Below are 16,205 nucleotides of genomic sequence, written 5' to 3'. Positions count from 1 at the left end.
CAAAACTTATTGTGTTAGGTCATTTAGGATCATCAAAACTTATTTATATTTGCTAAGTGCCACAATAACGAGAGAAAGAATAACTATTTATTCATGAATGTCTTCAAATTGAGAAGCTTATATAAAAAAATAATTATGATCTCTTTAAACAAAGAAAGCCCAGACAATAATGCCAGGTCTTTAGAAACCACTAATAGATTAACTGACACGTTTGAGTTAATTGGGAGAACACCTGTGGATGTATTTCAAGGCCACAACTGGAGTACGATGGATGGGAAGGTGGGCTTGACAAAAAATATTAAAGAAAACTGCACTCATACTGCCTCTGAGCAGTATGAGTGCAGAAGAGAAGAATCGAGAATGGCAGGGATTAAAAAAAAATAAACTGGATGGTTTACTTCTTTTCATTCCAGTCTAAAACTGTGTTGTTATGTTCAGCCATTGCTAAGAAGATAAGGTGAGGTAAAATGTTGACTAACTTGGTTCCATTGTCTCTCGCCTGAGCAGTAAATGATAACTCGTGCTTTTGTTTTGCCACAATTGGTTTATGGTAAAACACTTCACGTGCCAAACCCAGAATCTCCCCAGACCGGTTGCAGGTTTTCCAGAATTCATCTATCAAGCTTCTGACAAAATGTGGCCTACAATGTTTGCTTCCTGTATGTTTTGTTGTGTTTCAAGATTCTTGGAGGACCTCCGTTTATTCCCAGTAGTTCCCTAAGGACCATACTAAACTGAAAACAAAAGGAAACAGAACCTTTTCTTCAGAGGCTCCAAGACTCTGGATCTCTCTTTGAACACAGGGAGAAGCAGAGACCACTCTGTGGGTGAAATGTGCTACTTAAAATCTTTTTGCACATTTTTGCATTTCTATTTGTAAAAAAAAAACAAAACACCCAGCTGTTTTCTGGTAATAAGTTGACTTAGTTGATGATAAGTTGACTTGACCTCCTGATTAAGTCACAATGGATGGGCAATGGGTTATCCTTTCTGTAAGCAATGCCAGCCAAGCCCAGCCCCTCTCCTAGCAGCCCAAGCGGTGCACCATCACTTTGGTCTGCTGGTTTTACCGCTGGATGCGCTGTACAATGGTTGTTGCAAAAGACAAGTGTTTTGTTCTTGACTTACCATTCAGAAAATGCATTCTTGATGGCTGCGCAGGAGGCCCCAGTTCTTCATCTGGGTCTGAGTGTTGTACAATTGTGCATCGGTTTGCAGCCATTTTAAATTGCAATTGTATAAGAAAAAGTATGAATGCAAATGTTGAGTTAGGGAGCTCATTTGGAAATTTATTATAAAGTGACAAGATGCTTTATCTAAAACAGCGCATTCTGAAAGCAGTCAAATCTTATTATCTGAGTGATTTGTTGCAAAAACTGTAATGAACATGCTTTTTATAGCTCACAAACCTATCCTAACTTTTTAAATGAAGCATAATAGGTCCGCTTAGTCTGCCCAGATAAATTGATACAGGTGGTCATTCCACCCCGACAGCATCTTGTGGTGACGCCAGTGTGAACAGGCCTGTTTACGTAAATACGACCTCAAGCAAACATTTTCCATCTGCGGTATTGTATTATATTAAGGGATATAGACAAGCCCATCCTCCTTGTTGAATTTGACTCATACTGAAAGTGAAAGTAAAAAGAGCATAGTCTAGTAGCTGCAGCTGCCGTGTCATTACCATTCATGTAGAACTCACGGGTTGACAGAGGAGCTTGTGGTAAGTATATTAGACTTTATATATTATTTTTTAATGATACACTGCTGTGCTATGTGTCATATGGTCCATACATTTGACCCTACGCTGAGGTACACCGTGTGAGGTGGCTGAAGTGTCGAGGGAAAGAAAAGCCGTCGTAAACAACGTGTCGTTTAGTTTAACCCGAGTCTTTAACCGTCGGCGATTTTGTGATCTAAAGTTTGAGAGTGAAACTGACCTCGTGTCACCTAAGCCCTTCACAAGCTGTACATTTTTACCTTCGCTTTTTATTCGGATAAAAGAAATCAGCCTGACGACTAAAAATTCCGTTTCGGTTTTTCTTTTGATATAAAGTGACTATTTATTAAAGAAGGTCACTTGTTTGAAGGCGTCATTTATAAGCTTGTAGTGCATTTTAATAGAACAAAGAAGCTCCTATTCTCAATTTCAAATGTATTCAAATGTTAAATTCAAATGTTGAATGCTTTGCATCGACTGCTGGTTGGAGTTGTGTCGTTTGTAATGTGGAAACTTTCTTCCTGTCAGCCTTTAAATGCAAAAAAGCAAAAAACATACCACCTATTTTTACAGTAAAATTGAGGTTTCGATTCACATTTTAATGAAGTAAACAAAAAATGTATTTCACTCTTTTTAATTAAGTTCACCTTTCTAGAGCAATTACAGCATTTAGATTATAATTTTGTAATTAGCACAAACGCAATAAAGGGGGGAAAAAGGGCAAATGTTTGGTCGCCAGCTTTTGCATACTATTCTCTGATCGTTGAACCTTGTCGTGGAAATGAAAGATAACTTCAGAAAAAATTTTCCATGCTGGGAAAAAAAATCTACTCTACATGTATGACACTATTTGTTGCTGATATACTTACATAAAAGGAACTTCGTTAGACTAATGCGTCACAAAGTCCTACCTGCTGGTCAACCAGGTGTCCACAGCTGCTTGCAGTTTGTTGCTCCAGAGTGTTTATAAGCAGATGGACTGATTTACAGGGGGTCGTAAATCTTGATATTATTTGTTAGTTGTTTTTTTTTAAATAAAGAAATGTTTTTCTGATTTGTTAAATTTTGTGAGCTACAGTTTGACTACTTGAAATGCAATAGAAAGGGTAATAGAAAGGGTCTATGAATGATAGTCAGAAAAGTAAAATAGAGATACGTTACGTAACTTTTAATTGGTGACATATATATTTCAGTCTAGCTACATGTTTTCCACCTGAATGGGAGAAAATATTGGTGACATATATATTTCAGTCTAGCTACATGTTTTCCACCTGAATGGGAGAAAATATTTCATTTTTTAATGCCTAAGAATTATCTAAGTCGTATAAAAGTGTTGAGGAAATCAATCACAATTCATGGGTTTTTCTTTATTCTATTTTTTTTATTAAAGCTTATATGACTTTTTGGGTGCATTTCCAATTTAGATCTGTTAATAATAAGGCAAAATTCTTTTTAGTTTGTTTTCCAGTTTCGTCTGACCATGTAAAAGTAGTTTTGCGCTGTTTCTAGATTCTTCTGGTTCTTTGTGTGAAAAGGTTTTGTTCCTCAGTGCAAACACTGTCTGCACTGTCTGTTATGGACTGACATCCTCTGCAGGCTGTAATACATCTCTCGCCTGATAGTCATGTAAAAATTAGGCGAAGAAAATTGAAGGATTGAGGATGTAATTTGGCCACCATTTCTCTTATATTAAATATACTAAACATGTTCTAGTACAGGGATGCCCAAAGTGGGTCCTCGAGGGCCGGCATCCTGCATCTTTTAGTTCTCTCCCTGGTTTAACTCACCTGGATCAAATGATGGCTCATTAGAAGGCCTAAGAAGAACACTGACATGCTGAAAAGGTTGTTGGTGCCACCAGGGAGAGAACTAAAACCTGCAGGATGCCGGCCCTCCAGGACCGACTTTGGGCACCCCTGTTCTAGTAGGTAGGACTCCAATTGTTAAAAGTTTAGCCATTCTGGGGGTACGGTGGTGGCGTAGGGGATGGCACGACCCACGTTTGGAGTCCTTGACATAGCTTTTGTGGGTTGGACAGCCGCGACTATCAATAAAGTCATCTGCAGTTGCCTTTATTGATAGTCATAACTCTGTGACATGCGGTAAACTGTCAACATTTACCGCATGTCTTCCCTCCTCTCCTTTCCCCTTTTCTGTCAGCCTACTTTCAAATAAGTGACATTAGAGCCCACAAAAATACCCCATGAAGGGGAGGGGAAAAAAAAAAAAGTATAGCCATTCTTTGTGCTGCAGTCAGATCATTTATTTTTCCAACCTCCAGAGTGTGAACGACCTCCTGATTATGCCGGATGTGTGAAAGAAATCAGATAACTCCAAAGAGACAATGGGGAATGTCCAGATGTATGTTCTCAAGAGAAAGCTCCAATCTTGGCATGTCCCAGGCTGCGTCAGGATTTTCCTCATTCAAATATCACTCTGTATAAGCAGCTGCTCATTCTTGACCTCTTAACGTGGGCAGTCAAGTAGGAGGAGTGTTCTCACACTCCAGCCTTAGAAAAATTACAATATGCTTGTGAATACTTTTGCTTGCACATAGGGGCTTGTCTCTCCTCCATTTGTGACGGTGGGACATTGACGTATAATGCTAAACAGCAGTAATGCATTACACCACTGGAATGTGAGGAGAAGAGGGTGCTTTGTTTTAATGGTTCTCATTAAGAGCAAAAATGTTGGCTCTAGCTACTGAAATAGTGACATTCCCTCCTTGATTGTGTGGTTTCTGTCCTCCCTTTAAGATATACAATTTGTGATCCTGACTGTTTTTCTATGTAGCTGTGATCTTTTCGGAGGTTTAAATTCAATTGTGTGGCGTTGACATGTTGAAATGTAAATCACAGAAGTAAGCTACCAGGTCAAATCCAGCCAGTGGAAATAATAAAAAATGCCTCCCCACTTACACACCCCGTTTAATTAAACTCGTGAGGATGGAAAAATGCAAGAGAACTTTCTCTTTCAGAATGACTCTTCTAACAGATGAACTTGTCAGATAAAACGACCTTGTTTGTGCAAAGCTAGTCAGACCGGTTCGCATAGAACTTGATAGGGAAGGTTGATATTTACTGCATGAATCTTTTGTCAAAGCATACTTTTTGTTGAACCTGAGTTTAAAACTGATGAGGGACACTATGCGGTCCAAATCCAGCCTGACCGTGCATTTCTCAGCAAGGCTCTGCAAATTTGACCCAGTTCTGGAATTTCTTTTTGTTTGAGAGAAAATTCTCTTTGAATGTAAAAATAAACATCCTGGCATTCTTCTGGTGAATTATGATGCAATGAATGACAATGTTTCTGCAGAAACATCCTCTTTATTTATACCCTTTCTTTTCAGAACACTATATTTTTATGCTAAGTTTTGTGTTTCTGGTGTGAGGGTTTTGTTAGAACTTCATATGCATTTAACCTCCTCCGGTCTCCTGGCGTCTTCGTTCAGTAAAATTCCAGATTAGTTTGATCTCAGTCGCTGAGTGTAATCTGAGACAGACCAAGTGGACTTCTACCTTATTGGTTGCTTGTTGTTTCTTTTCTGTTTTCTTTACAGAGAAGCCTATAATTATTTACAAAGGGAATGGAGGGAGAAGACAGTGCGCTTTTCCTGTGTGAAACATACAGAGAACTGAACATGTAAGGTTTTCAGGTCACAGTAAATGTTTGAAATAAAAGTATACATTCTTATACAGCACTATAAGGGAATGCTATTTTACTAGTATTGCTATTTTTTTATTCAGCATATCAAAGTTCCTCCAACTGGAAATACATTGCATGTTCTGTTCTCAGCACGTTTCGCACAGGAATATCAACTGTGAGCTGCATTTCCAGTTAGATATTGTTGTGACAGTGGTTTAAAGGCTCATAAAATATTGTTTAGCTAAACTACTACTAAGAACCAGCTGAGTCCCATAATTTTATCTCAGTAAACAACAATAAAAGTCAGGCGCATCTTCTAATTCGGTTACAGACATTTTTCTCCTCCATCTTATGACAACCCATTTCTTCAACTCATGTTTTGTCTCAGGGGGACAAAAAAAAATATGCGGTCTATGAACCGATGGATATCAAGTGCACCTTGGTATGCGTGATAAAGGGATGTTTGAGAAAAAAACACTGTGAAAACAAAGAACTGAATAAAGGCTTGCGACTTGGCCTGTCGATGCTTGTTGCAAGATGTTTAGAAGGCAGGATTTGTCCTTGCTTTTGACAAATTTAAAATCCTTCACAAAAGACTCATGTTGGTATAAAACAAAAAACAGCGTTCCTTTGCTTCGCATTGGTCCAGTAACTCTTTATGGGCTCTTTCCACCATTCAAGCAAGTTCCTTCATGGAAATGAGGCAGCAAACCTAAAAAGCTTTTGGTTTATTTTGTGTAGTGGTGGGAAATGTCCGTCATCTGCAGTTGCCTATTTTGATAGTCATAACTCAGTGACAAAGTACAGATCTGAGTTTTGATGGTAGATTTATTTCTGCGAGGTCTCAAAGAAACATATCTGGAACACTTTTTTAAAAATTACAGATTTCACTTGATATGTCTCAAGTCATGATGTTTCTTTGTGCATATTGAGAGGTTTGTTTTTCTCTCCCTGAGGTTAGTTAAATCTGTCATGGTATCAAAAACACTATAATCTTGTCTAAAATCTTAAGAAGAATTTTTTTCCTTTTCTGCTTAAGATTTATCGTTCTCATGAAAGGTTATGGCAGGATGAGATTCTCATGGTTTGGTGACCTTGTTAAAAATATGATTGTATCATTCACACCAAAATGAAGTTGGGATTTCATTGACCCAGATGAACTGACCAGATCGCATCCCTAATCGCTCCTTGTTCTGGAGACACTTCCAAACCACATCGCCTTGCAGTAAACTCAGAGTTGATCAGATAAGAACTGACTTCGCCATAAACCAAGACCTGAATCCTAAAACCTTGTCTGTGGAGCCTTCGACAGAGACATCCACGTGAATTGTTCCCCTCCTGGGCTGTTGGATGCAGAAAGGATTTTTAAAACTTTTGAAGAGAACATTTAAAGAGTAGCTACATGTGTGTCTGGGACCTCTGCCCAAGCCGACTGTTCCAGCAGTTGAACCTTCTCCTGGACTGGTAACCAGATGTCATTTTTGAATCTGAGTGAGCCGGGTCTTTAATGCGTTTTGGTGCTAAGCCATTCAGTGATTTAGAAACAAACACAATTATTTTAAAGTCTGATCTACTGGAAGCCAGGGTAAGGACTTGAGAACTGGGGTGATGTGCTCTATTCTAGTGTTGGTGAGTCAAGTCGATTTCTCCTTGAGACAAAAGTGTGGTAGCAGTCTTTCAGTCTGCTGTCCAACAGTGCACAGCAGTTTGGAGAAGAGAAACACTGTTTTACTTTGCCTCATAAAACCTGAAAAAACGCTAGTCGTTCCTTCACCTCGAAAATACGATAGTCAGTCCTTCACCTCAGTAAGATAAATAACATGACTGGAAATTTTTGTGGTTTTGAAACCGTATTTCTTGACATCTTGGTGTAGCGTCTCCTGAGTTGGTCAGTTTCAGTGCTTTCCTCAGTCTCAAAATTTTTACAATCCGTAGACATGAACCATAGATTTATTTTAGTCGTAATCTTATCTTCATGTCCTTCATGTTGTGAGGGCAACATATGTCTGGCAGGTGCCTTTTCACACCCTTTGCACATCCAATTCTCAGCTTGATTAATTTTTAAGAACAAACTTAATTGATTTGGTTATTTTATTTCAGGTAAAAAGACATGGCCTCCTGTGTTCTCCTCTTTTTGATCTTTTGCTTCTCTTGCTATTATGGACATGCATCATGTAAGTTTAACCAAATAAAAGATTAATTTGTTTAACATTTTTGTTTCAAAATGAAATGCTTCAGATGATTAATACAACTTTCTGTTTCATTTTTGCTTTTTTCTGTCTGCAGCCTTCATCATGGTGGTATGTGAGAAAACAATCACTGGTCAGGTCGGCCATCAGTCTGTGCTGACCTGTAAGGTTGAAACCACACAAGACATACCCGATTTAACGATCCTTATGGTTGTCTGGAAAAAGAAAGGCGATGATCAGTTCTTATCAGTTCTTGATAAGAGAGCTGGCAAAGAAAATAAATTCCAGCCCGGCTATGAGGTTGCCTTGAACAACAGGACCGTATCTTTGGTCATCACCGACACTAAAGTGAAAGACGAGGGAGAATATACATGCCAGGTGGTGACAGACAGTGGTAACAGCATGAAGCCAACATCTGTAAACCTCAAAGTGACAGGTGACAATAACAAATTACTATTTTAAGAAGCCAATCCAGGTATTTAGAAAATCTGAATATTGTTGGGACACTGGATCTCATACTTTAGATAGATTCATTACAAACAGTGAAATATTTCAAGCCTTTATGCCTTCTAGTTTTGATAATTATCTTTTACAAATAACAAAAATGTTTTCCCACTCTGGGTCAGTTCTCTGTCATGAGAAATACTGCTGACTGGACAAACGTCCAGAGGACAGTTAATGACACCGTCCACAAAGAGGTTAACCCACAAAACCCACAGCTAGGGAATCTGTAACTAGGTTACCAAAAGTTAAGTGGAAGTAAAAATGTGTTTGGAAACAGTGAATCAGAGATAACCACAGCCATAAGAGAATTGTCAAGCAATATCCATTCACAAATTGGGGAAGGTGGATTAAGGCTGGGGTCAGCACATCCAGCTCAACTAGCATCGAAAAATCTTCTAAATGGACCACAAATGTAGCATTTCTTGTGTCAGGTCACTCCTGAACCAGACACAAGAGGCGACATTTAAAACGTCTAACCTTTCTTCTTCTGGGCTAAGAAAAAGAAAACTGGACTGTTGCTCTGTGGTCTAAAGTCCTCTTTTCAGACAGAAATAATGTAGCATTTCATTTGGAAATCAAGATCCCAGAGTCTGGAGAATAAGTAAAGAATTCACAGTTCCTGAAGTCCAGTGTAAAGTTTCCATATTCAGTGATGGTTTGGTTTGCCACCAACACCAGCTGTGTTGACTGAAGTTCAGTCAGCACAGAAATCTACTGAGATATTTTAGAGCACTTCATCCTTCTACCTACAGACCAGTTTTATGGAGATGCTGATTTTATTTTCCAACAGAACCTGGTACCTGTCCACTCTGCTAAAGGTACCAAAAGCTGCTTTAATGGCTAAGTGTTGCTATTCTTGATTGGTCCACAAACTGGCCTTACCTGAACGCTGTGGAGAACCAACGGGGTGTAGTCAAGTGAGCAGCATAGTTGGTCTTGCTTTCCACCTACGCAATGCCACAGGCTCTTTTCCGTGCCATGTCGCAATGACGCAGTAGTTTATGCAAAAGGAGACCCAACCAAGCATTATGTGCATGGAAATAAACATTAGTTTCAGAAGCCTGGACATCTTGTTTAAAAGTAAATTTTGGAATATTATGTATTATTCAAATTTTAAGAAGTTTTGGTTTCATTTTCTGTAAGCCAAAATAATAAAAATAGCAAATATAAAAGGCTTTAAAAATCCACTTTTTGTGTTGTTAACCTAAATCAAATTCACTTTCTGAAATGAGTGACAAAATATTTTGAACTTTTTTTTTTATACAATATTCAGATTTTTTTTTTAGATATAACTGTATTTTTCTATATCATTAGTAATTTTGGAGAAATTTTTCTTCAGTTGGGTGACACTCTTTGTAAGCTGTGTTTTGTGTTAAAATTTTAGAGCTATGTGAACTTGTTGAAGACGATTGTACTCAAATGTCATTCAGATTTTATAAATTTTATTTGGCTGGGTTATCAGTGTCCAATATCATTTTTTGGTTTTTACTTTGCTTTTGCAGCCAAATATCATCCCCCAACTGCAAACAGCAGTGATGAGAAAGAGATTCCAAATGCTCACAAGACTCTGACTTGTAAGGCTACTGGTGGCTACCCAAAAGGTGAACTGCGCTGGTTTGATGAAAACAAAACGGAGTGGACGAAAAGCGCAACGCCAGAAGAGAACCAGATGGAGGACGGTCTTTTTGAACTCTCCAGCAAGCTGCCTCTGATGAGAGGATCCACCTTCTCCGAGTACAAATGTGTGGTCTACAATGCCAGCGGCGACAGAGTGGACTCAGTGGCAGTAAGCTCACAATTGACAGGTATGTTTTGCTAAGTACACAAGTATGTTTTGCAGAGCTGTAACAAACACATTTCGGTTAAATATTGCTCAATCCAGGATCAACCACACATGTTTTTCTTTGCCTTGTGGGAGGTTGAGGCAAGGTTTAACCTTCCAACGGAAAACTCAACAGCGAAGGAGCTGTGGGCCATATGAAGACAAATGTTCTGTAAATGTTCAACTACAAAACTTGGAGGTCTTACTGTGCTGAATTAGTTTCTCATTAAAGCTGCAAGATGGTTTCATTTTGTTCGCAAATGCTTGTCTCTTCAGACACAAATACGTAAATAGACATGCTGATACTTGTCCTGATCAGACAAATCTGCCAGTCCAAACTACAAACATTTGCCATAAAGGTGAAGCAAGACAGCACATGCAAGATGAGACAGGGTAACACTTTATGGAAAAACTGTTCTATCTCTTCCTAATGGAAAAGCTTTTCTGAAAATAGATGCTATCTAAACTGTAATCTAAATTTTGAGATCTGCCATACAAATTAGTATTTGTTATTCAACTGTTTGCAGTAATTCAGCTGTTAGCTGCCCTCCATCTTTATTTGTTTGGGGTGAAGCACCATAAGCAGCATACCTTATTTAACATGTACTTGAAACCTTTTTCTGTTTTATGTCATAATTCAGCATTTAAAATCAATAATGCTTTACTGCTCCTTTCAGAACCGGAACCACCAAAGTCACATTCGACAATAATTGCTCCAGTCGTGGTCATCGGGTCGCTGATTGTGGGGTTGCTGTTGCTGCTACTGTTTATCTGCAGAAGACGTTCCCAAAGTGAGTATATGTTTAATTTTTGGATTCAGGTTTGAAATAAAGATAAATGACATCTAAAGAAGTTTGGTAGAACTTTTACAGTCCTGTTTTTGGGGCAGTGTGTGAGGTATTGGTGGGATGGGTGCCTCATATATTGGGGCTATTAATTTGGGGTTCCAGTCCTCACCTTGGTTCCTTTCCTGCATGTCTTCCCCCATTTTGTCTGTGTCTGTCTCCTGTCTGATTATTGTGAATAAGAACCACCATTTCCACTAAATCTTAAATCAGGTAAGGGGACAAGAAAACTTCAGTAGTAGATGACTGTCTGATTTTGCACACGCCCAAAAATAATAATGTCTGGCTTCAGTTAAAGATAAAAGAAACCATATTTAAAATATTTAATTGTACTATCATTAAGGCTTAGTTTTTATTTAGCTTTTACACACACTTTTATATATAAGAATAAAAGTCTTTACAACTAAACCCAGCAAATCTCTTTCTTTCCATGACTGATAAAGTTGCATCAATACTCCCACAGATGTTGCTTAAGTAGATCTTAAGAGGCAAAACTCAGGATGTCGTCTGACAACTGTAGCAATTCATTTTGTTGAGTTTCTTTCAAGTCTGTTGCCAGATCACCTTTGTGTTATTTGGAACAGAGTTTATCGGAACTCTTTTATATTTATTGAAACATATTTTTGAGTATTCATTGTCACAATTTTAACTTAAGTTTACCATATACCTTGTACTCACTATCCAAATGCAATTTGCAATTTTTAAATATAATAATAATATGACATTGGTAGCAGCTTAAAAGACAAGCCCAGAGGTAATTTATGGCCACTTTTTCTTCTTGTGCCAACTTATGAAACAAGAGTCTGTTAAAATAGGCAAAAAGTAGTTCAATCAGAGTTAAAGAGGCTACATGTTATTGGGCCTGATACAAACGCAGCAAATTTTTGTTGCACTCTTTAAAGCCGATGTGCTCAGCAGCGGTAACATTTCATCACTTCCTTCTCACAAACAATAACAGAACTATGAGGAAAGATTGACGGCTGGAACAACTTGCATAACGGCTGAAAAGTGACCATTCAGGTTAGGAAAGTACCTCCTGTTGTCACTCAGTATGAAGCAGCTTAAGGGCCAGGAACGTTCTCATACTTCATTTTACCGTAAAAAAGTTTTTTGTTGTTAAAGGTTGGCTAAAGTTATCAAAATGGTAGATTTTGCTCTGAGTGATATTTTGCCTTTTTTCAAATTTCTGACAGAAAAAAACCGGAGGCCCTCAACCGTTCCTCTTATGGGTACGTCCATCTTTGGACAAACTGTTACAGCTCTTACTATTCTTTTCCAAATGGGCATAAATGGCTAACACTAAGTTAAAGATGGAGGTCCTTTCTGTACTTATTTCTGTTAATACTTCTGTCAGCTCTTTAGATTAGTCTGCATTGAGACCTGTTGAGTCGTCTAATGTTGCATGTCGTTCGGATTCAACTAGTTGCACACTATTGTAAAGAATAGCTAAGCACGTTAGGGGACTTTTCCAGTCAAGGTTAAATCATGCTGACATTCCAGTCCTGTTGCACCATCTGGGAACTTTGCGTGAATCATGTTCATCATTAACCAGTAATCTCTTCTATCCTTGGACTAAATCCAGTATTTTTACCTGTACTAATACTTCAGGTCTTTTTAAAGTAAGATTCTGTTGAAAGTTGTAACAGTCTTATTTTCAGAAGATCACTCAGCTGAAGCTAATGGCTAATGGCTTATAAAGTTTATGCTAACAATGTTTATGCTAACTTGGGTTTTGCTTTGGCATTGGACAGTTATTTACAAATATCAATTTTTCTGTGTGAAACATAACCTGGGAACAGGTCATGTTTCTCCTTTTAGGAGAAAATGTAGGCACTTGTGGCTTGGATGAGTCAAAACAATGTCTGGAGGGTTTGGTGCAATACAAGCTAAAGGTTAGGATCAAAAATGTGTTTTGTGAGTTTTAGGTTCTTGGATTTGATGGCAGACAAGTTAAATAACATTTCCTACATTATTGTGAAAAACACTCTAGTACTAGTGGAAGAAAACGTTGCAGTCTTTTTACTGTAAAGTGTTACAATATAATTTTGTGAATCAGTTACTAGTAGCTACGTCGTAAAATTTTTGCCTCGTCTTGCATGATATTTGAGCACTTAAATTATAAAAACAGATTTGTTTTTGTTTTAAATAAGCAGACCAATATAAAAACAGATTTGTTTTGTTTTTAATGAGCAGATCTATTTAAAAACAGATTTTGTTTTTAAATATTTTGAGCTCTTTTGCAACAGAAAATACCTCATTCAAACCATAGCACCTGCTTTTCCCTAAGAAAGAGGTACTGCTGTTTGTAAAAGTGTTCATTCCATCTATTCTCAGACTCTTTTGAATTTTAATTTATTTCATCTTGGTGTTAACGCCCCCCCCACTGGAGCAAATTTAGATGCAGATTCTTTAAAAAAACTAATGCAGGAAGGAGTATCTGTGGTAATGGTAGCTGAGGTTTAGAGTTATTAACAGGTAAGATTGTAAGTGCTTAACCTTTACAGTGTGTATCATGATATTCCATAAGGACTATTTTCTCTGTGCTCAGGCTTCAGGTGCTGGGGGATCTGTATGTTCTTGTTTACCTAAAACTTTAAGTGGTGGTGGGCTCACATCTATTTTCTACAACTGCATATTCTTACAAAATTTTGCCCTTTCTTTTAGGGGCACATGCCATGGTTCCCCATTCAGATCCAGAAATCGGTAAGCATGCCAATGTTATAAGAATCACTTGAATGTATTTGGTTTATATAATTTCACACAACATTTACACTGGTTTAAATAATATGCCTCTCTGCAGATCCACCTCCTCCTTACTGTGAGGACATCGAAGCCATCAAGGCCTAAGGTAATACTTAAACTTTTAAACTGTAACTGAGAATACTGTTTATTTCTACCCAGTTTTTAGTAAATTTCTTAAATCTCCTTCTTTTTCTTTCAGGAGACCCAACAAGCTGCATTCACTTTCTACCAAGCTCTAAAATTAGCATTTTCTTCTTTGCTAACCGCCACATTCATGACATAACTTTCTTACAATGTAAAACTCTGCATAGTCAGGGATAACTTGCACTGTGATTCACTAGTAAATTCCCAATTAATCTGAATGCAGAAGAAATATTGTTAAAGAGAGATTAAATCAAGTCTGAAAACAAGATGGGCCAGTTGGAGCAGAGAAGAAGCTGAAAGGAAGAGGGTACAAATTTAGGTCCAGACATGTTAAAACAACATAAAATGGGACGCTGGATTATAGTTATTACAGGAGGACTTGGTCCAACCAGAGAAGTGGCGGATGTTCACGGAAATATGAGAAGGCAGATACGTCTGAGTTTGGCCCACACTCTATAGCCTTTGGCAGCTCAGCAGAAGTTTCTTTGTTTTCTGTCAACATTTTTGTGATGTTATGTAAGAGGAAAGCACTGAATCAGGTTATGTGTATTTTACAGTGACAGTGCTCTTAGACATTTTGCATGTGTTTGAGAGTCTGTGCTTTTAGATGAGAAGTCCTTTCAATTTTGTAATATTTTTTACAAGCTTTGGCAATTTTGTTTCTCCTAAAAATGGAACCCACTGAAACAAGTTTTTAGTTTTTAAGAATGCATCTCTATAACCAACTGTGCAGCAAAGTCTTCTCCTACATGAGGTAATACGTCATTCAGAAAGATGAGCCGAGTACTATTAGACAAAAACTAGGATTGTAACCTGCAAATCAGAAATTGTTTTTCTTCTGTGAAATTTATTTTGTCTGCAGCTGCTGCTTCATGTGAACTATAAAACTGTGCCAACACTGTTTAGTGTTCCTTGAAAAAATTTGTGTACCAATTCTTTGAAAATGACTGATGTGCTTGTTAAGGTTTTATGGAGTGAATCACTATTGAATCAAAGAAAAGTTCATGTCAGTCTTTGGTGAAAGCTTGGCTTTTGTTTGTGTGAATTGTGCTTAGGACCAGATTTCATTTCCTTTTTCTTTCTCCCGAAAAGACATCAGATGATGGCCCATTATCTTTATAGAAAAAAATCCTCTTCCCCCCTAAAGCCAAAAGGATTGTCTTTTGTATAGAGTAATGTGAAACTGCACTTATGTAACCTTAAATCAATTTGATATCTTTTCTCCATTGTTGGTTTGGTTCCAATCTTTGTACTACATTCTTTAAAGAGGAGACACAACCGGTGTTGAGTTATTGTACAGATGTTTTTACAGTAATAGGGAGGATGCAGCAGGTTCACAGTGTTGTGTTCTAGTTATGAACACAGCCCTCTGACATACTTTTGTTCACCTCTTCAAGTTTATCAGTAATCTTGTACACTAATGATTAACAGTTTCTAAAGAAAACAACCAAAAAAATCAAGGTTTCAGTTGTTTTCTTGGCTAATAAATCATGTGGACTGATTTTTTATGGTATGTTTTCATAACTTTATCTTGTTTATACAACAGGTCAGTGACCATCAAGCTTCAATCATTGCTGCATAACATGATTTAATATCTACTGTATTGTTTATGTTTGAGTGTGATTAAAATGAATTTAAAACTTTTGTTGATGAAAAATATATATTTTTTTATATTCCATTTTGATGGTTTTGGTAGGTTTTATGCAGTTCTCTTTTGAGCTCTTATTACCAGGATGTGCTAAAAATCCCGTCTAATTATTATGCTGACAAAAGCTGTATCTTGTGCTTTCACATGTGACCGGTAAACTTCTTATTTCTTTAAACATGTTTTGGTCTGTTTGTGCTATTTTTGATTAAAGTATGTTTCTGGATTTTCCCAATGCTCTCCAAATACTCTGATAATTTGGCATCTATCGTATCCTGTAATCAGAATGACCCTTTTGGTTTCTTTTCTTTCCTTACTTTCTCTTTCATGGAAATGGTCTCCTTGTAATTACCGGGCCTCATGCCTGTACAGCTTTCACTGTTTATGTGTAATGTCTGTTGTGTAAATGATTAATAAATTTTGATGTTTGAAAAACTAAAATGTCAGTATGTGCTAACAATGTGCTATGGTATTTTTTTTTCTCGAAACTTTAGCTTATCTTAATGGCTTGATTTCAGACACATGAATAAAGGATGCCAATCATAATGCCGAGTCAGCCCAAAATTTAATATAGAGTTAGTGAATCAAAATTTAGACAGTTGGAGTGACAAAATCAATAATGTCACAGGTTTTTCAATCTATACATGGGCACCTTGTTTGGGTCCTGGGCCATATTGTCTACTTGTGATTTCAGAAAGACTAAATCCATATATGAACTTGTTTTTTAAACTCACTGTCTTTATGTGACCTGTTTTCCAAAAGGTCCTTTTGTTTGCAGACGCTACATCACTCATATCAGGAAGACCTCAGCTTTAATGTGTCACTGAGACATAAAGATATGACCTGTTTTGTGTTTTCAGACTTTACATGAACAAACCATTGTCAGGACAGACCTTTCTTCCTACAGCAAAACCAAATTTATTATTAGTCCCAAACACTGCAAAGTTTT

General features: G+C 37.5%; 1 protein-coding gene across 2 annotated transcripts; it reads left to right on the top strand.

The window, feature by feature from the left end:
• Window positions 1–1,611: 1,611 nt before the first annotated feature.
• On the top strand, window positions 1,612–15,697 carry zgc:174863 (uncharacterized protein LOC100136852 homolog). Of its 2 annotated transcripts, XM_044115338.1 has the most exons (9): window positions 1,612–1,723; window positions 7,466–7,539; window positions 7,652–7,990; window positions 9,561–9,863; window positions 10,558–10,671; window positions 11,919–11,954; window positions 13,390–13,428; window positions 13,526–13,573; window positions 13,667–15,697. In XM_044115338.1, exons 2-8 carry the CDS (start codon window positions 7,476–7,478, stop codon window positions 13,570–13,572), a joined length of 942 nt encoding a protein of 313 aa, XP_043971273.1. In that variant the 5' UTR covers window positions 1,612–1,723; window positions 7,466–7,475; the 3' UTR covers window position 13,573; window positions 13,667–15,697. The 2 variants fall into 2 exon arrangements, with proteins under 2 accessions (XP_043971273.1, XP_043971274.1); XM_044115339.1 differs by lacking the exon at window positions 11,919–11,954 and having other exon boundaries at window positions 1,613–1,723.
• The last annotated feature ends 508 nt before the right edge of the window (window positions 15,698–16,205 follow it).

The sequence above is a fragment of the Gambusia affinis genome, linkage group LG04 (genome assembly GCF_019740435.1).
Source record: "Gambusia affinis linkage group LG04, SWU_Gaff_1.0, whole genome shotgun sequence".
NCBI classification, from domain to species: Eukaryota; Metazoa; Chordata; class Actinopteri; order Cyprinodontiformes; family Poeciliidae; genus Gambusia; species Gambusia affinis.
This window is presented reverse-complemented; position numbering and strand designations above follow the sequence as displayed.

Bases quoted from the DNA above. Each gene is read 5' to 3' on its own strand.
- zgc:174863 (XM_044115338.1), top strand. From the start codon at position 7,476: ATGGCCTCCTGTGTTCTCCTCTTTTTGATCTTTTGCTTCTCTTGCTAT. The intron at 9,864-10,557 runs GTATGTTTTGCT...TGCTCCTTTCAG, and splicing joins AGTAAGCTCACAATTGACAG to AACCGGAACCACCAAAGTCA. The intron at 13,429-13,525 runs GTAAGCATGCCA...GCCTCTCTGCAG, and splicing joins CCATTCAGATCCAGAAATCG to ATCCACCTCCTCCTTACTGT.